We start from the raw sequence: 21,675 nt of genomic DNA on the forward strand, positions 1-21,675 counted from the left end.
AGGTGAGCACTTTTCTTATTTGTTGTAACATGTGGCTGGAACATCCTCATCCATCGTTGAAGGCTATTGTCCCTAGTCTGTCCAATGGTTCCTTTCACTCACCAGTGTTTATTATGCGATTACTAACTGAGACATTCTCTTTAAAAAGACTAAATCAAAGTCACAGCTACCTGCATTCATACTGTGCTGATGCCACATGTTTCTTATAATGAGGGCCTTCAAGTTCCTCTATAGTTTCTACCAGAGAATCTTTTTTCGCTGTGTTACTTTCTGTGTGTTTGTGACTTATTTTCTGTACCTTTCCTCCTGAGCTGAAATGTTCACTATAAAAGCACAGATGAAACTGTTACAGCAAAACCGAAGGAATCACTGCTGTTTTCTGAGGAATTTCAAACATATCTTTCTGGCACACATCCCGGATTAAGTGTAAATAATGCTCTTTTGTTGCTGCTGTACAGATGATGGCAGTTATGTCTCATCACAACAAAGAGATTTTAAATTGCTTCTACCATGTGATAAAAATTAATGGAATTATTACTTCCTATTATACACACACACAGAGATGAACAGAGGGTGCACAGTCAAGTGAAATGTGCAGAATGTGCCGACATACTCCCACAGAGAAAAAGAAATATAACATTACAATGTGTATGGTGATATATTAATTGCAACAAAATGCCCACACAGTGTTTGGGGCTCAGCGGGGCATTTCACATCCTTTTCCTGTGGTCTCTGCCATACAGAGGCACAGTCAATACAGATTTTTGTCTTAATTAAACCTCCGCACTGCCCACTACTGTGCTGTTTAGGCTTGCAAGTGCAGTTGAGGCTTATTCATTTTTAATGCAAAGACAAAAAACACTATGAGGAGTTTGATAAAAAAAAAAAAATTTAAAAATCGGAGAAACCGATGCCAGCTATTTTGAATCCTGCTTTTATTTCAGATGGCACTGCCACACAGACAAGACATGATAAAACTGGAAATGCCAGAAAAGGTAACCAAATTGGCTTCAGAAGAGAAAAGTCCCCTTTCACACATTCAAATGAGTTCCACACATCGAGGGTTAGGCTTGGACAAAGCTGAAATATGAGCAAATGCTGCTGTTTCTGGAAAGGATCCTGTCACACTGAGAGTTTGTCCTGAGACTACAAATGACAAAGCACCACCTGACGTCCTGACTTTCACATTGACTTAATGCTGCACTTGCTTGGCAGGCTATACGAGCAGCAATATCTGACAGTCAGGATCACCCGTACAGAGAAGAACTTCCCCTAAAGCAGCATCACGATACACGCCTGCCCTGTGATTAGATAAATAATGCAAACATTATGAAATATACCCAGTTCTGATGAAACAACAAACCGGGGTTGCTATTAATCCAAATCCTACTTGTCAAGTGTCACTGCAGAGAGTGCTTAATCACGCCAAGAGACAGCCCACAGAGGAAATGGAATGCTTCAGTGGTACTGCAGCTGAAAATGACAATCAACCAGTTCAGCGATGCCTCTGATGATCAGGCATATCAATGAGGTGAGAGGAAGAGGCTGAGAGAGGCACACCCACAGCCACAGAGGGGAATGTAGGTCAGTCTGCAGGATTTGAAGAAGAGTGTGATTGTGAAAGTGATGAGGAAGAAATCATCTCATGTCAAGAGGTTATCATGAGTTCATGTATCTTACAAAACAGAAAACACAACAATAGCACAACAAGCCAAATAAATTAGAAAAAGAACATCAAAAAGCTTTCGTTTGGCTTTGTTTTCTGAACTGTTCTGTGTTTTGTTTTGTTTTTGTTTGTTGTACTTTGTGATATTTTGCTTTCATTCATGATATGATATTCTCTGAACAACTGCATTTTTCATTTTGATGTGTTTCTCAGTTGTTTTGTATTTCTGCAATTGTGTTTTTTGAAGCGTTATGTTTTTGCTTGTTGTTATTGTGCTTAACCCAGTTTTTCTACTATACACCGCAGGGCCAGTGTTCGTGTTTCTCAAATGCAGCATTACAAATATTTGTTTCCATTTTTTACTTTGCTTCGTTCTTCATAAGATCGTGCTTTTGGATATCGGAAAAACCATGGCAACACAGGAGTCTGTGATCCAAAGGTAGCGTCTGGATCACATAAGGAAGCCAGAATCATTGTCAAGTCATACTGTCAAGTTTCATACAAAAACAGATGTATTCCGGTTTATTTCATTCTTTTGATTTTACACCAGTTACAACATTGAAATTGCTTCCTATTTGCAACTTGAGATGTCGCTGAGATGATCATGAGAATGAGGGCACCAGTCTCCTCATATATTTATTTACTGTGCATATTTGTAATGGAGACATGTTGCAAAAGATGGCATGATGTAAGATGTAAGGCTTTTCAGACACCACGATCTGCGCAGATCCACTTCTCTAATTCAACAACCTGCAACCTCTCTTTTGTGCAGCAGCCTTGTCATTACCGTCATTATTATTTTACCTCTGCAGGAAAAAGGGTTGGTGGGAGAGGGCGGGGGTGGAAGTGGGGTCATGAAAACTTTTTTTTCTCTCTCTCTTTTAGCCCAAAAAGAACGCGGTCTTAAATGTGGAGGACTGAACTAATATTTTGCATTCAGAATAGAAGAAATAACACTCGAATGGACGAATGGAGCAAAAACAACTTATTTGAGTACTCATTTCATAAGAGTACCAGAGTGTGAGGATATGAATGTCTGATGTATTTGTAAATGAAAATACACATAGAACATTTAAAATGTGAAAGTGAGCATGGTTGTCATTCGATGCTCTCTGCTAAAGCCATAATGTGACGTGTTCGATGTGTCCACGAAAACTGTGGAAAACGAGGAATGTTGTGTTAAAGATCTATTTGCTTTACATTTTGTTTGTTTAGGTTTAAACTTTCAGTTATGCAAAAGCCATTAGAACCAGCATTTTTGTTTTTCTTTGACTTGCATTTACATTTAAAAGCCTCAACAATTCATGTCCACATTTGTGTTTCAGAGTTACTTTCCTAATGACACAGTGCAACATCTGCCCAGATAACAGTAACACAAGTAAATCTTTGCGTCATCATCTTATTTTCATTTGGCAAACAACAAAACTGTGCATGCCAGCCCACATCTGGTGCGCTATTTTATAATATTGAGGTCATCCAGCATAAAAATAAGTGCCATCAGTCACAGAGGGGATAAGAAGGGACAAAAAGTTCTTGCTAATTTCACTGCCCCTCGCTTATTTGTAAGGTTCTTTTTTGGATTAGGAAACGCTGTCAGTGTAGAGAGAGGGCTGAGAGTGAGAGAAAAAATAAATCTCTTGAATTCATCTGGCTTGTTGTGGACGGATGAGGCGGGCTATAGATTTTTTTCCCCCTCTGTCTCTAACATCTGTGTTTGTGTTAGGAAGTAGACCAGTATGGGCAAGATAGGAAGATCCGCTGTCGGTTATCACGTCTTTTCAGAATTGCAGAATGAATTATTCATTCATTCATTTACTCAGGTTGCGCTTTCTGTACTTTCATGTTAGATTAACAAAGCTTTGACACTTTGAGTGCAGAGGGTAGATGGAGTGATGACTGGAGTGTGAAGGGAGGACGAGAGGTAGAAATTGACGCTGAGAGTAAACATGATTGAAATGAGCTTTGTCTTCCTCCACTTTGGCCTCATTTGATGCAGTGATAATGGCTACTGTCCGTGAGTAAATGCGTACAATTTTAAGATCATTATTGAGTTTGTGAATGTAAAGAATTAGAAAAATTCCTCATACACAAAGCAGTGGTGCAGGAATACATTCGTTTTTGTGTGTCAGCAGCAGAACTGATCTCTATATATAGAGGTGGACATTTAGATCAACCTTTTTAGATAATCAATAACGTGTGAACTGATCCCATACAAATCACATACTTGCAATTATTCTGCCATATACACTAACCCAGTATACAGCAAGGTAATATTGAAATAAAAGAAAATGTTAAAACCTTCCACAAAAATGCCTCAGCTGCCAGCATTTCATTGTTATTTTCATTTTTTTTACACTTTAAATATGGTTTTCCATTTCTGCAGAAGTCTAGATTGTAATGATGCTTTAAACACCCTGACTTTTATTTGTTTACTTATCTTTGGCTGTGCTCCACATCTTTTGATACGCCTGTATGGTGAGATATTTGGCAGCCGCATTGTCATTTCCTGTTTAAGTCAGTTTAAGTCAGATGAGTTTTTAGAGTCTTACTGTCATGTGTGCTATAAGTTGAAGTGCAACAATAGATTACATGAACGCTTGACTTCAGTGTGTCAAGTCTTGTCATTTATTGGCCAAACAAACCTGTCTTATAGCCCGTTGGGGGCTTGAAGCACTAAACGTTTCTGATATTTCTGTCACAAAAAGTGAATGAGCCTGCTGAAAGATTTGTCTGAAAAACTCATCAAACACACCACACACATTTTTTTTTCTAGATCAGTTAATGTTATTGATAAAGTTTTTTTTTTTTTTTTTTATGAATTGCTCCAATGTGAGCGTCTCACACTGACAATACGACTGAACTGCAGGTCTTATAATTAAATCCCCCACTGGTCCTCTGCAATACTTGAAGCCCCTGACACAGTGCTATTTTCTGACATTTTACACACAATAGCATCATCTGCTGGATATTGCTGCCTAACTGATACTATGCCACTGTTTAAAATTGTTCACTAGAGGGTGCCATAGACAAGCTTAGTGCAGAAAGCAGCATCACAGAGCATTTGAGTCTCTCCACAAAATACTGTATTTCACAAAACTCACAGCAGCCTTCTTCTCCATTGTCATACAAGCAGATGCATTGATGTACTTTAGCAGCTTATACAGCTTTAAAGCGTGGATTTTTAACCAACAGTGAGAGGCAGTATTCATCCACCCAAATTGACGATATTTTTTCCAGTTCTGCTTTTAGAGCAATTCTCGTCACAAGAACATGGAAACAACAGTGGAAATTACAAAATAAGTTTATTCATATAAACAACTACAAAAATTCTGTTAAACAAGGAATTATTATTTTTTTTACAGACACTAATTGGGTAATGTGTATTACAATGTTTCACAATATCAAAACACAAACACAGATAATAAGTTAATCTGTATTTTTTACATAGCTCTTCTGCTTTGATTGAGTCTAAAGTGCTCCTTCTGTTGGTAGGAGGAGGCACAGATATCCTGAGATCCACAGCTTTATTTTGTTTAGTTTTTTTTTTTGTTTGAATTAGGAAGAATATGTCTGAGTTAGTCCTTCACTGGGTATTTGATTTCCACACATACTCTCACACCAGAAGGCCCCAAATGTCCTCTTATTGACAAAAAAAAAAAGATTTTGGAGCTGTGAAGACTGAGACTAACACTGCATAGATGATTCATTCACACCATAAGAAACATGGAATGAGTTTCATTTCAGGGCTCCCAGGGTGACAGACTCCTTCCCCTCAGAGGAGAATGGGAGTGAGGAGTGTTTTGTGGTGGCGTAGGAAGTGTATGAGGGGGCGGAGGAGGTGGTGGAAGATAAACGGGGCAGGGTGGAAGTGGAAGAAGGGAGGCCTTGGGTCTGCCTCTCAGGAGGGCAATAGGCCGGAGACGAAGACCTGCCCTTGCTTTGGAGGCTGCTGCTGCTACTCTGCAAAGGAGAGCTGGAGGTTTTTGGACCACGAGTCAAAGACGATGTGGAGGAGCTGGAGAGAGGTGAGGTCCTCATGGCATAACCTAGAATGCCTGTACTCATCAGAAACTCCCTGGAGCCGTAGGCTGGGGGAGTTGGTCCACGGGAGCCTGGGGGTCGAATATTGTCCGGTGGTAGGCTCCTCCTGTTGGGTATGTCGTAGATTCCAATATCTGGACCGTAGAGTGCCTGGGATCTGGCCTGCATACGGAGCATCCTGTCTCTTTCTTCCATCTCCCGTCTCTCTTGGATGGATGCCATGATGGTTTTGGAAAAGCTGTCATAGCGTCCAGCAGATTTCGGAAGCGTCATATCCTGTGGAGCGAGATCCCGAAGGCTCTCTCGAAGACCTTGAGCGGTCATATCTCGCATCGCCAGACCTGGGGGGGGAATGTCTCGTGATATTACGCTTTGGGATTGGAGGTCTCTTGGGATTAGCCCTTGAAAAGAAGGAGAAGGGTCTCTTTGAACCAAACCTTGGAAAGATGGTGAGGGATCCCTTGAAGTGATACCCTGCAAGGAAGGTGAGGAGTCTCGAGGCTGAGGAGACTGTCTGGTGACACCCATAAACACAGGACTGTAAGAGTGAGGGGATGGACGCTGCACAGTCCCATCCGTCCCCAGGGTCATAAAGTGAGGGTGGTAGCTTACTGACGGAGCCCCCCTCTGAGCCATGAACTGGGGGTCTGCAGGGTTGATGAAGTTATCATAGGAAGGGCTCCCATTGCTACTACTGCTGTGGTTGGCCAGCAGACTGGAAGAGGAGATGATCCCCACAGAAGGATTGGACCCCAACCCATCAACATGCATGGCAGGCAGCTGAGATTTGCTGCCATGGCGACTGCTGTGTTTTAGTGTGAGAGAACGGGAGTTGAGAGTCAGAGAATTGAGCTGTAGTGAGCTGGAGATGGTGCTGGGCTGAAGGGGAAGTTGGACAGGCAGGCTGGCCTGGTGGCTGCCTCTCACAGGGCTTTTTCTAGACTCAGAGCAGAGGTCAGGACCTTTGTTGTTCCCTTGCTGTTCTGATGTCTTCAGCAACTGAGCAAGACAACACAAAAAACGACAACAGTGTCTGTCAGGCACCCAGCAAATCTATGACTTACACACTCTCATGTAAAATAACAGGACTGAAAAAAAAGAGTCACCTTCTCTGGAGGAATAGGTGATGATCCTCTGGATATAGCCTCCAGTACTGGCCGTAGCTGAGGCACAGTGGGAATAGACACAGGAATGATGGATTTGGTATGATGTCCCATATCTGAAAAAGAGGTCATCTTGTGATTAAGTGCGGTCATCTGCAAATGTATAGAAAAAAATCTGTAAATGCATTCCAGCAATGACATCTTAAAGGGGATTTTAAGAAATAATGGTTGCAGTATTGTATATTTCTTTAACTTTAAAGACTTGAAAAGACCAAAACCAAGAATATTTTAGTTGAACTTTAGATACTGTCTGGTTTCCTTAGTCTGCAACATGCACACTGTAAAGATGTAAATCTTTCAAATAAAGTGGGTCACTGATACATAATACACATTTGGTGAAGATGCCAGTACAATATAAAAAAATATATATTTTCTATAAATCAATATTTTGGTTTTTTTTGTAATGAAATTGCTTGGTATAAGAGTTTCTGTTATTACACAAATACGAACTGTATGTTGTGAGAATATTGCTGGAGTGCTGTGTCTAGTGTTTATAGGTTATATGTGTATGTAATGCTCCAGTACCATCCATTACAGCAACTTGACTTTTCAGCAGAACACGGTCTGGTTTTGGAGGCAGTGGTGGCGGAGTTTTGTTATCTGACAGCTCGACAGCTCCAGCTGAGGATTGCTGGCAGAAGAAGAAAAAAACTGATACATCAGGGATACATCTTGTATCTCGTGACAACCGAGGTCACAGTCCTTAGACGATATGTGAGACAATATTTAACTGTTCGTGCATACTTTGTTTTGGAGTGAAAGATTATGTATCCCGTTGTCCCTGACTTTCAGTTGCATCAGTCGATCGAGCTCTGGCCTCAGGAACGGCGGTTGAACATGGACGACTGTTTTCTTACAGGGCCTCCCTGTATAACTGGATTCCGGGACAGAGGCAAACAGAAACATGTCAGTAAATAAGTGCAAGGCTGCCAAACAATGATGAAGATCAATCAAAAAAATGTTTCTTACTTTGGAGAAATAGGACTGCAAACCAGGTACTCCATGTTGTTACAACAACCTCGTGTAAAAGGGTTTATTCCTCCTTGAAACTTCCCAGTTACCTATTTATTTTACAATTATCATATGAAATACATAAAAAGTACATTTAGATATTAATTAAGTAAACAAAGAGAAGATCGTTTAGAAGTAGAAAATCTAGAGAGGCTTCTGCATGCATGGGACAAAGCTGAAAACCAGTACTGAATCAGTGGAAATCAGGTGGAAATTGCTCACTTGCTCATTGGTGGTGCGACCTCTGGATACCAGATACAAGTGGAACCCAGTGAGACCCAGGACCGGGATGAGAAACAGCCCTGATATACTTATCACTACCAAGCTGGAAAAACTGATAAGGAAAACTGCGTCATATTAGCATCACTTAAACAAACCTTTACATAGAAACGATCATGATCATGTTTTCAAGGATACGTAACAGTGCAGTGCAGCTTCCATAAGTCGTCCATGTGGTGCAGAACATAAATGAGGCCAAATGTGAAGACAGCAATCATGTGAATGGTAAGAGACAACAAAAACAGGAAGAAGAAGCGGTAGTTTCGCCTCCCAATGCAGTTGTTCACCCAGGGACAGTGATGGTCGAAATCCTGAGTAAAGAGTCGGGGAAAAAAACACATCAGGCTTTCTCAAACATTTCATAGCTCTGTAATCCAGTATTCATAACTTGTGGAATAATCCCCTGTGCTTTAAACCATAGTTTGCTTTCTGTACCCTGTTCAAATTGTGTTTCTACAGCAACAACAAAGGATCTGAGAAAGGGATTAACCTGATTATCGAGATCTCTGCCTCAGTCACCCTCTGTCCATCAGTCACCCTGCAGAAATCTCCTTTATTGACTCTCCCCCATACACACAGCTGCACTCACTCATAAGCATTACTCACTCTTTTCTTCCAAAGCTCTCTACTTTCTTTTTCTGTGTCTCTTTAAATCTGTCCATTCACTCACCTCTACACAGTGATCACAGACGCTACAGTGCGAGCAGCGTGGAGGTCTGTAGAAATGGCACGATGCACACCACTTCATCCTAACCTGGACACCCTTCACATCCACATTCTTGTACAGCGGAGCGCGGAACTCATCGTCTTTATCTTCATCCTCACTTGCTGCAAAAAACAACACAGGGAAATTGCTGAAGTCGTGCTCACAAGTCAAAGAAAGGGAAATTTCCTGCAGGTGGCGTAATATGACTTTGGTTACTAACCCATCGGGAGAACGCCAGCATCCATAAAGGTTGCCATGGTGAAATTGGCAAGCACAAAAAGGAAAAGGATGGCAGAGCATGGTGGCACAGCAGGGCAGATGGTTACAGCCAGCCACGGGCATCTGAATAAACACACATAGATGGAGAATTGAAGAAATACCATTTCCTAACAGAATTTCTGTCGTAAATAGAGAGTTTTTAAATCAAGCAAGAACCTATCTCTTGGAGGTTGACGCTCACACAAATCAAGGCTACAGTAAAGACTTTAGGGGATCATCCACATCCTATTTATTTTGAGGCGAACAGTGGATAACAGAAGTAATTGTTGACAGTAAGAGATAAGCGTGTATTAGTGTGTGTTCACCAGTGCCAACAACAAGAGATTAAAAGAAGGGGTTCTCCTGACCCAATCTTCCTGCACCCTGCAGTGGAGCAAAGTTACCCACTGTCTCTGCGTTAAACAATGAAAGCTGAATGCTAACTTTCATCATCTATTAGTATGTTGATTACTTTTGATTTCATTAAATGTCATTTAGTCAATAAGAAGTGATGGCAAATACTGAAACTCAGACATTAGTTTATGCACGATGATGCACGATGATGTCAAACTGCTTGACTGCTTGACTGCTTTACATGAATGTAAAACACAGAAAATGCTGCAAATCAATGCATTTGAGAATGTAGGTGCATCACCGGGGCTGCTGAGTGCAGTCTCAACAGAAAACGTGTAATATTTATGCTTATTCACATGTCCGAAATTAAGTAATGTCCCAATCTATGGTTTAAAACTGTAAAAAATGTATCCTATATGATGCAATCCTCTCCTTTGTATTTGCACACTAACAAGATGTGGAAAAGTGTGCGTCATGACATCACATACATCTGAAGATGTAGCATGTTGGTATGTTCCCGAATCCAAACTTTGATCAGTTACAGGAGCAGAGTACTGAAAACTTAGCCATTGTCCAATTTTTCAGCCATTATTATAAAACTCTAAGTTATTGCACTTTGGACCAACGTAGATAATTCACATACTGATAGGTAAAAATCTTCTAGCAGGTCAATTGTTTCAGTCTTCAGAGTCAGTGGTCTCTTAATCCCACCTGAATTTATCGAGCTGTTAAATCAACAGTTAAACATGTTGAACTAATAAATGCCTTTAAAGCGGTCAAATTGGTTTGTCATTGCAAAGTCATATAGATTTACCTTTCAAATGTGAAATACAAACCTGCTTCCAAAAAGCTTTGACAAAGTTAGAAAATTTTAATAAATATATCACCAATTCAACTGTTGATACTAGAGACTAGAGGCATGTTTGCCACTGTGCTTCAATAGCTCCTCTTTTAAAATCAAATCAAATCAAATTTATTTATATAGCACATTTCATGTCCAAACAGTTCAAAGTGCTTTACATAAAATAAAAGCATTGCAGCAGGGAGTGTAAGAAGCATTAAAAATACATAAAAGAATATAAAGAGAAACAAATAAAATAATTTAAATTAATTTAAAAACAAGCAACAGTCTAGATAAGTTAAAAGATATTTCATGCATAGACACATGAGAACAGAAATGTCTTTAACCTGGATTTAAAAATGTCTACATTTGGTGAGAGTTTAATCTCCACTGGCAGTTTGTTCCACTTGTTTGCAGCATAACAGCTAAATGCTGCTTCTCCATGTTTAGTCTGGACTCTGGACTGGACCAGCTGACCTGAGTCCTTGGATCTAAGAGCTCTGCTGGCTTTACATTCTCTGAACATATCACAGATGTATTTTGGGCCTAAACCATTCTGGGATTTGTAAACCATCAGCAGGCTTTTAAAATCTATTCTGTGACTGACTGGAAGCCAGTGTAAAGATTTTAAAACTGGTGTGATGTGTTCAGATCTCTTAGTCCAGGTTAAAACTCTAGCAGCAGCGTTCTGGATGAGCTGCAGATGTTTAATGCTCTTTTTGGGAAGTCCAGTTAAAAGAGCATTACAGTAATCAAGTCTATTGGAGATGAATGCATGGATGAGTTTCTCCTGGTCTTTTTGGAAGAGGAAACCTTTAATTCTGTTGATGTTTCTGAGATGGTAAAAAGCTGCCTTGGTGACAGCTTTGATGTGGCTGCTGAAAGTCAGATCTGAGTCTATCAATACTCCGAGGTTACGAACTTGGTCAGTGATTGTAAGGTCCCGAGTCTCAAGATATTTACCAATGCTGACCCTCTTCTCTTTGCTACCAAACAGAATGATCTCAGTTTTGTCTTCATTTAATTGTAGAAAATTCTCTCTCATCCAGGTGTTTACTTCCTCCAGACACTGACACAGTACGTCTGCTGTGCTGCAGTCGTCCGGTGACAGAGACACATAAAGTTGTGTATTGTCTGCATTACTGTGATAATTGATGTTAAAATTCTGCAATATCTGAGCCAAAGGGAGCATATACAAGTTAAACAGAAGAGGTCCAGAATTGACCCCTGGGGGACTCCACAAGTCATGGCCACTTGCTCAGATTCATAGCTGCCAATTGTAACAAAATAACTCCGGCCTTCTAAGTAGGACCTGAACCAGTTAACTCTTTCGGTGCCATTGACGTCTATAGACGTCAATTTAAAAAAAAACGTTCACTGCCAAAGACGTCTATAAACGTCAATTGCGTTTTTAACGGAGCGGGCTGGGGGACAATCTAGCGGAGTTCGTCACTAAATCTTAGGCTTGTAAACACTAAACAGAGAATATACTGGCAAAATTACCCGCTAGGTGGCAGCAGTGCCACTATGCACAAAAAAAAAGAGAGCTCGTTTTCTCAATTTTTTGGGTCAAACAGCTGTTTTTGGTGAAACCAACCTATGTTCTACTGTCTATTACTAAAAGACTGAAAATGGTAGAAACAAACTTTTTTTTCCTGATCAAAGAAGAGAGTCTACTCTTTCTTTTGGTAATTACGGTGTGTACATAGTCATAAGACACACTTTTCTGTGGGTCTTGGAAAATCAGTCAAAATACTGAAAAACACTTGGCAGTATGGGTGGCTCTGAACTGAAAATGGCTGGCAGCCAATGAGTTAAGGACCGCTCCAGAAAGTCCAACCCAGTTTTCCAGCCTGTGCAACAGGATTCTGTGATCTACAGTATCAAACGCAGCGCTGAGGTCCAACAGAACCAGGACTGAAACATTTTAGTAATTATGTTAAGCACTTTCTTACCTCCTTTGTCAGATATTTTGTTCTGCAAGGTGCCAAATGTTTTCAGTGTGACGCAGGCCTGGACTGCAGGCAAACTAGCTCAGCATCAGAACAGTCTCACCACAGAGCCATGCTGTTTTCAATCTCATCTTGCTGAAATAAGCCAGGCCTTTTTTTTCAAAAAAGTCCTTTGCAATCTACACTGATGCATCCCTATACTGTAACAGATGCTGGTCTAAGAACTGTATGATTTTAACAAGCCAGATGAACTGTCTCTTCTTTAAGCCAGAGGACCACTATTTGCAAAAATAAAATGTAAAATCTTAATTAATTAGGCTACAGGATGGTTTCTGCTGTAGAAACTGACCGTCCTCACTGATAATAACAAGATATCCTCGACAGAATTGTGTCTGCCACACTTAACATAACCTACCTGACTGTAGCGACCTACAGATTTCCAGATTTCTCTGGAGTTTCTGGATGTTTCACCAGGATAGAATCTTTCAAATGTACACTGGGTTCATCATTAACTGATTGAACTATTTGCCTTTTTGAGTGATGAACGCCTCCCAGTCTTTACTCCTAAAAGACTCATCCTTTCTTGGATGCTCTTCGGATAACTTTTCATGTTACCGACCCGTTGCCCTGTTTTTTTGGGGCTTTTTTTTTGCCTTTCTAATCTTTGGAGAATTTGACATGTGTTGATGAGATTTCATCAAAATGTTAAAAGACATTAACAGATTTTCATTTACATTATGCACAGCACATTTCAGGAAAGAGTAGTTTTTCCAAACTAATGTGAACATGTAGTTTTCCAAAATTGCTCCAGTTTCTTCCAACAGTCAAAGTTAATTTAAGTGGTGATTCTAAATTAGCTGTTTGCATCAATGTGAGCATATGTAGACATCTGTCTCTATGTAATTGACTGGCGGCCTGTCCAGCATGTTCCTGGCCGCCTCATGACCCTGTCCAGGGTATAGAAAATGGATGGATGGATGGACATTGATCTGACTATGCTGTCAGGACTTTGGCCATTAAAAAATCTTTCTGAGTAAAAGCAAGATGTCTGTCACTTATCTCTTCCATCTATTTAGCATGTGTGTGTGCATGTGTGCATATGTGGGGCAGAATAATCAGGTTACAGTGGTAGACAGAGAGGAAAAGAATCACAGGATTATCAACAGGGTCTATTTAACCTATATACAGTATGGAACTTCTGGGAATGTTCCAGGGCAAAGTGTTGTGTAAGTAGAAATAAATGATGGAATATCATGCACCTTCCAAGGCTAAACAGAAAGAGATGTATCATTCTCATTACGCTCTCCTCACAACCAGTCGATACACATGATGAAAAGACTGACTGAAAGTGAAAATACCAACAACATTGTTTGCCTCATTTTTGCACTTCATCCCACTTCAGCTTCAATCCCAAAACCCCGGGGCAGGTTTTAGACGATGGGGGGGAGGGGTCACTCTATAGAGGAATGCCTGCTGATGCCATGCCAGCTGCAAACCCAGTAATCCCTAGATTATGAACTTTGGATTACAGACCATTTCTGCCAGTCCTGTTCATTGTGAATTCTTCACATCAGATGCTAAACACAAAGAGTGTGCAGTCAGGGCTTACCATATATTACACCGTGAGCTCCTATATATACAGTCAATTCACTCCTGGTAGTCTTAAAATGCAGAGGACTCTTTCAGCCTGTGAGGACAGACTGTAAACCGTACAATAGTTTCGCTGTAGAATTGAGGAAATTTAGTATTGTAAAATCTCTAAGCATTTCACAATTCCTCCATCAGTCCTCATTCCTGTAAGGCTACTATTCAGGATTGGAGTCCAAGCTCCTCTTACTACCTGTGTTCGTGTTTGACATGCGCTTAAACTATCATAGCTGATTCGTTACATCGGGCTGTGCAACTGAAACTGGTTACAACAGCGCTCTCATCGCACTAGAAGCTCAAGTGAAGCTCACTAAAATAAGAATGAACAGGCTGGTATTTATTCTAAAAGCAAACAAAAAAAAGCATTAAAAACTTTGTGCGTTAATGTCTCTTTAAATCTGGAAATAGGTGTGGACCAGATTACAGTGTGGCTGCTTCCACTTGGACGGTGAGCCTTCATCATTGGTCTGAGACCATCTGGACAGCAGAGAGGGAGACAGTTCATTACGTTGCAAGACAAGCCCCACCTAATGAAACAGCCAGGGCAGAGCTCTAATAAATCACACTGAACAGTAAGCTGCTCTGCAATCTGCACACTGTCTTCATCCCCACAGTGGGTCAGTGGCACAGCAGACTCCACGCCCTGCAGCCAGTCCAGCTGAAAGTTCAGGACTCCTTTTGTGAAATACTTTCAAAGACAAAAAGACAAAAATCACATCGCTGTCGTGTAATCTATCAAATTTCCAGAGACATCGTTACAGAGACATCATTACAGAAAACAATGGTTAGAAAAAACTCAATATGTTCAACCTTTCCTTAATGATTTGATGATTTGTGATTTGTCTCATCCATGTTTCCTGTCTCCGTTTCTCAATGTGTGTCCTCTGATGAGAGCAAAGGTGTTTTAGAAGAAAAGATACATAAATAAAATGGATCTTAAACGGACTTTTTGCTTTGATGTATAAAAGTCAAGTCATTTAAGTGTTAGAATCAATAAAGAAAATGGCTCGGAATAAGAAAAACATTAAAAAAATATGTGAATAGATTCTAAGCTGATTGAAAGCTCAACCCCTTAATTTAGAAACTATAAAAGGCTAAACGAGAAAAAAAAAAAATTTGAGTGATAAAATGCAGCCTTGCTCATTTCAATCCACTCAGGGGTTTTACTACCTTACATGGCCCGTTATGGCCATTAGCTAATGGAGATTAACATTAGCTAATGTTGGCTAGCTAGACATATAATACAGTCTAACAGGCACAACTTAGTACTGCAATATTGTTAAATTGTTAACCTGATGCACTATATATTACCATTTTGCATAATGTAATTGCCTTCTTTTTTTTTCTTGGGAATGAGATAAACTGCTTTCTAACCGTACGACTTCCATGATGCACATTTTAGCCACAATAAAAGTGTGCTCATTGGATAAACACCTTTTTTCTTCATCTAAGCAGACATATCGTGATCAACGAGGGGGAATTTTCCTCTTTTACATGTCTGTGTCCTGCCATGGAGTTCAAAATATGCACCACACCTTAATGGCTCCCCAAACACAAGTTCATGGTCAGAGCAACAAAAGCAGGAAACCACTAACTGATGAATTTTATCGGGCAAAGGAAGACAAAAGAGCCCCCACGAAACTGAAGGCTGCTCTCTGACTCCCACACCTGCGGCACAAACAGACTTAAAAGCTTTCATGCTCTCGCTACTAATGCGCACATAAAACTGCTGACACTGATAATTATATGAATATTACCAGAAGAAAGGAACGATGGCTTTATATATGTAACATCCCTGCAGGTTTTGGGGGGTTTTGTTTCTACTGTAAGGGATTAAAATATAATGCGTGACTGCCATGAATATTCACATAGTGCTGTGCAGGAAAGTGCTCTAAGTACTGCGAGGATGCAGGGTTCGATTGGCATGTTTGGCGTGACAACAGTATATATGTCCATGATTCACAGCAACACTGGTAAAAGCCTTGAAGATGACATGGCAGCAGACAAAGAGTAGCCCTCTTACTCTGTGTTGCAAAGGTGAGACTGCAAAGAGCATGGCTCCAGTTCATCGTGTCATGGATAGGATGTAGTTCCAGCTCGGGCTTTTGACAAATAGATACATAAATCAAACAACTTGTTTGTTTTTTTTTTAACAGAAAATTAGGTCTTATTAACTTGAATTTGGTGAATGTTTCTACCAAGTCATTCCTGAAAGTAAATATTCCTGTTAAAGGCTCATATAACTACCATTGTGAGAGCAAAGCACAGAGTTAGTAGAGTGCAAATTGAAAGGAAGGTATTAAAGAAAGCGAAACTGTAGATATCAGTCATAGTGTGTTGTATCTAAAGATCAATATACAGCCACCAGGATACACTGCAACACACTGACGGATCGGGACATTTAATCTCTGTTCTGCAGGGCTGTATTAATAAGAAGAAGAAGAGAAAAAAAGTCATGTCCCAAAGTCATTTTAGCTCAAATGCAAACCTCGTCCCAGGAGGAGTAGAATCATCTCTTGTTCATTCAATCATTGAGGTGTCCTGGTTTTGCTGGTTTGGCACTGCAGTCCCAATTAAGTAGTTGCTTTTCAATCTCTCACGTCAGCAGGGTGTTTTTTTTTCCCCTCCCAGTACAGATGGAGTTCATCTGGGGAGATTCTCATCATTATCTGGCATATGTGTCTGTCTCTATTTCCTCAAAGTCTCCCAAAAGTCTCCGGCCTGCAGCTTTAAGGCACCCATAAGCTTGTCACTGTGACACACTTTTGTATTCTCACATGGAAAGAGCTCATTTGAAACCCAAATGTAGTTTTAATCTGAATACTAATGATTTTATTTTTAGAGATACCTAATAAAATAAAGCAAGTGTAAACTTGTATAGCATAAATGTCCTATGCCTACAAACAGCTGATAATAAACTCAAATATTACAGAGTTCATCTTTCCAGATGGGGGATCACACAGCATCAGCCTGAGGATCTTAATCCACATCCCCTCAATCTGGTGTCAGATTCCGATGGAAACACTGAACGGCTGGAGAATACAGGAGAAACTAGGACAGATACAGCTGCAGAGGTCGAGGATCAGTACACTAGCATAGAAAAATGATGAGGTGGGAGCTGTCAGTCAGTCGGTCAACAGTGTTATTCATGTACATAAAAGGCTTAAAATGCTGCATGTCAGACAAACCTAAAGTCATCACCTAAATTGGATTCTCTGGGCATTAAGGGATATTATATTCTTTTCTTGCATGCCAACTTTGACTTGAGTGGAGTCTTTTTAACCTCACAAACTGGTCAAAACAAGAATGGTTGAATTCACTTCTCTTTCACAAACACAATGGAGCTTTTGCAGGCCGGTGTATTTGATTTCCTCCAGCTGAAGTTCTGACACATATATTTCCCCTCATGGCACACTCATACATGTTGATACTGGGTGGATTAACCCCTAAACTGTGCTTACTCCTTGGGGTGCATTGGGCAGCCACCCAGACAAGCCCAAACTGCAAGCCAACCAGGTCAGATGTTAGCCACTGCTGAAGGGTCTGCCAGCAGAGTGAAGTCAGTGGAAAAGGGCAAAAAAATGCTCCTGTTAACAGCTTTTATGGCTGTGAGCAACTTTTTCAGATCAAATTTGGAGATTCACCCCAAATACGTGCGTATTGCAATGAATTTTTAGTCTGTTCTTTAATTATATAGCAGCTTCTGGATTTAAAAATGTGCAGGGATGCCAGAAAGAGTATCTGTTTTTTTTTTTGTTTTTTTTACATTTTGTTGTCTCAACGCTCAGCTGCGAATGAATGAATACTCAAGGATGTTACGAATGGATAGACAGGCGAATAGCCAACATTGCATGTCAACACTTTTTCAAGGCATGGACAAACTTACGTGAAGACGAAGAACAGGGAGGTAGAGCCGACCAGGAGGCAGGCTGCCGTGCACACAGGGATGAAGGCGCTGGGTTTCAGCGAGTCGACGCCGCTGGCGGGCATCCTGTCCGCTCCGCATTCATCAGTGTCTCATACCAACCGAGAACGACAGCAAATGTCGGCGTCTACGTCGGACGAAGCCCCTCATGAACTGCAGATCGCAGAGCAGATAAAAGCATAGTCAAAAGAGAGGAAGGAAGACAAAAAAAAAAAAGCTCCGCAGCGCCGCCGATCAGTCCCGCATACCGTCCCCGGCAGGCTGCAGCGCACAGATGCCGAGTCTGGTCTGTCCCAAAGGTGGTGCCTCTACTCATGAATGACGTGAGGCACTACTACACTACTCTGACTCAGACCTCCTCCTGCAACCTGATCAACACGTTAGCCTACTTTTTGTTGTACAGTTGGGATTAAATGGTGGCCTTATTGATATATACTGTTGTGCCTGCTTCCAAATATGTCATTTATGGTAATTTATGGCCACCCGTGCCCATAATAACATTATTATAGCCCTATTGCAACCTGGAAAGAAAAATGTAGGCCACGTTCAGATGCTTATTCTAGGTTACAGCTTAATGAGATGGTACATAATTTGCATATTGAAACAAATATATTTCTGAAATCAAATGCAAAAAATAAAATAAAACTAAAACCATCTTGAAGTAAGTAATCAAGTGCACACATACACACATATGTATGTATGTGTATATAGTATATACAGCCAGAGTCCCCAAGAGAGCCCACAAATTAACCAAAATGAGACACAAAATATGATGCAAAAATGGCAAATCATCCAAAGGAGGCCACTAAAGATCACAAATAGATGTGAAATAACTTAATAAGATTCAAGGTGACCAATAAGAGACAAAAACAACCATAGACACAGCTCCCTGTGATGTCAGAAACTGCCTGGGAGTGCCAGTCCTGAGAAAATGCAGCACTCTCTTAGTGGAACGTCATGATGAGGTTTCCACGTGGGAAAACAACTTGGAAAGTTTTTTGGATGATTGGGCAGGGCTTCTTCCCTATAAAAGTCAAAAGACCAAAGCATCCTTTAGACATTGCGGCTTGACTGTGAAACAATGGAGGCAGAGGAGTTGATTGAATCCATCATCAGATCGCTCATGTTTCTAGCAGGAATCATAGGAAACAACTGGCTGGCTATAGTCTCTTTACCCAGGCAGAAATCTGGCATCCGTACTAACGAGGTCCTTTTCATCAACTTGGCCATCTCCAACCTCATCACCAACTACCTGGTGGACCTGCCTGACACCATGGCAGATTTTGCTGGACGATGGTTCCTGGGTGAAACCTTCTGTGGCATATTTCGCTTTTGTGCGGATCTCTCTGAAACCAGCAGCATCTTCACAACACTCTTCATCTGTGCTTATTGGCACCAGAAGCTGGTGGGCTCCCTAAAACGAGGAGGTGCACCAGTGCGGCTGGACAGCCTGCGCCTTGTGGGCTGCCTGCTGGCTGCGAGCTGGACAGTGGCTTTGGTATTCAGCATCCCACACTTCTTCTTTGTGTCAGTGGAGGGGGCGGATGAGGGCCATGAGGACTGCATAGATGTCTTCCCTGATGCACTTTCCAGGCAAACCTATGAGATCGTTTATCTAACCGTGGCCAATGCTTTTCCTGTTGCGGGTATCGTATTCGCAAGTGCCCAGATTGTTTTTACTTTGCTCCAGAACCGAAGGCGCATAGGGAGCCATTGCTCTAATCCAAGCAAAGTCATGGCTAAGGAAGAGACCAAAAATCCTGAGAATAAAAGCAACGACAGATCAGTCTGCACAGTTTCTAGTTCAAGCACCTCCAAAGACCTCAAAGATTCTACACCTGCAATCCACGTTTATGCAGGTGAGCCTACTTCTTCCCATCTGAATGAAGCGCTGGCAGGTGACAGTCCACACACCTCTTCCCTAAACACAGAAACAGACACAGACTCCAGACTCGGGGCTCAATCAAATACTTCAAAGCCCATGCCGATGCCATCAAAGGCCAGCTCCAACTCAAGCACTCAGGAGCGGGCAGCAAAGAGTGTGGTGGCTGTAGCCAGTGTGGTCCTGGTCTGCTGGCTCACTCATTTGCTCTTGCGCATCACCAGCAACATCCAGACTTCATCACTTGTGGTGGAGGTGGCCAGCTATATTGCAGCCTCCTACACCTGCATCATCCCCTACATATTCCTGCACGGAGTGAAGAAACTTTCTTGCTCGTGTAGAAGATAGAAATACAAACGTGTAAAGTTAGGAGGTTAAGGTTTGGCTCTAGTTCTCATTTCACTGTTCCACTTATGAAGCATTTGACTGGTCCTAAAGATTCCAGTGTTTGTCTCAACGTGTCTCCCTCTCCCTGCTGTACCTTTCACTGAGCTGCTCTACAGCATTCAGTGCCTTCTAATTATTGCGATATTTCTGCTGTAATAGATTCCTAGAACCTGACTTCGTGTAAAAGTTTATCTCTTGATCAACAGCACATACTTTCGGCTCATTTTTGAGGCACTGTCTTTAAATCATTTAAATGTTGTGCTGAAGCTTATCAGGTGGCATTGTTATTCTTCAGATGTTAATTCTACTGGGCTTTTTTTTCTATGAGAGAACCTACAATGAACAAAAAAATAAATGTAATTGCTGTATTGTGCAAAAGTCTTGAGCACCCCCAATTCATTCATGTTTTGCTTACAAGGGTGCCGACTTTCTTCGAGTCTTCTAAAGTGATCTTAGGCAGCAGTTCTCCAGGCTTTCTAAAAAGGTCTTTCACATTTTTTCTTCAGAATCATTCAAGCATAAAAAGGCACTTAACTGAAGGGATGAACCAGCGTCGTGTCAACACAACTGAGCAAAGAACCAATCTGAAATTGTATCTTTAGGCACTTTGTTGTTAGCTGTATGTTGCAAAAACACATCATTTATTCCCATTTCTTTCGTTGAATCTGCATAAATGAAAAAATACATATATGCTTAAATAAATAGATTATAAAAAGCCAAAGATAGCACAGTTTGAGGGATGTTTTAGGCTCCAACAATGATTTCCCAAAGACCTATTAGCTGAAACTTGGTATATGTCAGCAAGGTGCACAGTATCAGGCCTGAAAAAAAACAAACAAACAAAAAAAAATCTACATCTGATTTACAGTATTTAAAAGTGATGTCTTTCAAAAAATAAGAAAAAAAAAACAACAACAAAGACCTGACACGGGACATGATGGATGCCTCTGGACCATCAGTTGATCCATCCACTGTTCACTGAAGCCTCATCAGAAACGGTCTCCTTGGATGGGTGGCTGTCAAGAAGACATTCTTAAGGAAGTTAACAGATAGAAAATACTGACGTTTGCCAAATGATATTAGAAGTGGACTGAAAATCAGTGACAACAGGTCTTACGGAGTGATGAATCCTCCCCAGAGCCCAGACCTCAACATTACCAAAGCTGTGCCGGATCATCTTGACAGAGAACTAAACAAAAGGCAGCCAACATCCAAAGAACTTTGAAATGTCCTTAATGAAACCTGGAGAATTATTCCTGTAGAATACTTAAAGAAATGACTACAAAGCTTGTCTAAGGGGGTTCAGTTTTTGTCTTGTATACAATATTTCAATTTATATTCAATGAATCACTTGCAATACATACAGAAATGAGGGTATGCTTCACTTTTTCACAGTACTGTCCAGCATACGGTGCCTTTAAAAATAATTTTATTCATTAGCCGTTTGTGTAGTTTTTTGCTTTCTAGCCATGTAGATATCGACAATAATGAGATTTGTAAAGAACACAAATGTAAAAATGGATTTGCTGCACAAGTTGGTTGATTCCAAACACTAAAAGCTTT

General features: G+C 40.8%; 2 protein-coding genes across 2 annotated transcripts; one reads left to right on the plus strand and one right to left on the minus strand.

Moving 5' to 3' along the window:
• Positions 1 to 5,124: 5,124 nt before the first annotated feature.
• Positions 5,125 to 18,020, minus strand: zdhhc8a (zDHHC palmitoyltransferase 8a). Its single transcript, XM_075455700.1, has 10 exons — positions 17,805 to 18,020; positions 9,087 to 9,208; positions 8,831 to 8,988; positions 8,299 to 8,471; positions 8,104 to 8,206; positions 7,840 to 7,931; positions 7,615 to 7,744; positions 7,396 to 7,501; positions 6,814 to 6,926; positions 5,125 to 6,706 (listed from the first exon to the last, which is right to left on the minus strand). The coding sequence occupies exons 1-10, from the start codon at positions 17,906 to 17,908 to the stop codon at positions 5,402 to 5,404; spliced, it is 2,406 nt and encodes an 801-aa protein (XP_075311815.1). The 5' UTR covers positions 17,909 to 18,020; the 3' UTR covers positions 5,125 to 5,401.
• A 904-nt stretch (positions 18,021 to 18,924) lies between these two features.
• On the plus strand, positions 18,925 to 20,073 carry ora5 (olfactory receptor class A related 5). The gene has a single exon (XM_075455997.1). The coding sequence runs from the start codon at positions 18,925 to 18,927 to the stop codon at positions 20,071 to 20,073; it is 1,149 nt and encodes a 382-aa protein (XP_075312112.1).
• The last annotated feature ends 1,602 nt before the right edge of the window (positions 20,074 to 21,675 follow it).

Source organism: Odontesthes bonariensis, chromosome 22, assembly GCF_027942865.1.
Source record: "Odontesthes bonariensis isolate fOdoBon6 chromosome 22, fOdoBon6.hap1, whole genome shotgun sequence".
NCBI lineage: Eukaryota > Metazoa > Chordata > Actinopteri > Atheriniformes > Atherinopsidae > Odontesthes > Odontesthes bonariensis.

What these genes read in the sequence shown, in the direction of transcription:
- zdhhc8a (XM_075455700.1), bottom strand. Translation starts at nt 17,908, where the DNA reads ATGCCCGCCAGCGGCGTCGACTCGCTGAAACCCAGCGCCTTCATCCCT. An exon ending in TCTGTGATCACTGTGTAGAG is followed by an intron (nt 8,472 to 8,830) that starts GTGAGTGAATGG and finishes CTCTTTACTCAG; the next exon opens with GATTTCGACCATCACTGTCC. An exon ending in CACCTATTCCTCCAGAGAAG is followed by an intron (nt 6,707 to 6,813) that starts GTGACTCTTTTT and finishes TGTCTTGCTCAG; the next exon opens with TTGCTGAAGACATCAGAACA.
- ora5 (XM_075455997.1), top strand. Translation starts at nt 18,925, where the DNA reads ATGGAGGCAGAGGAGTTGATTGAATCCATCATCAGATCGCTCATGTTT.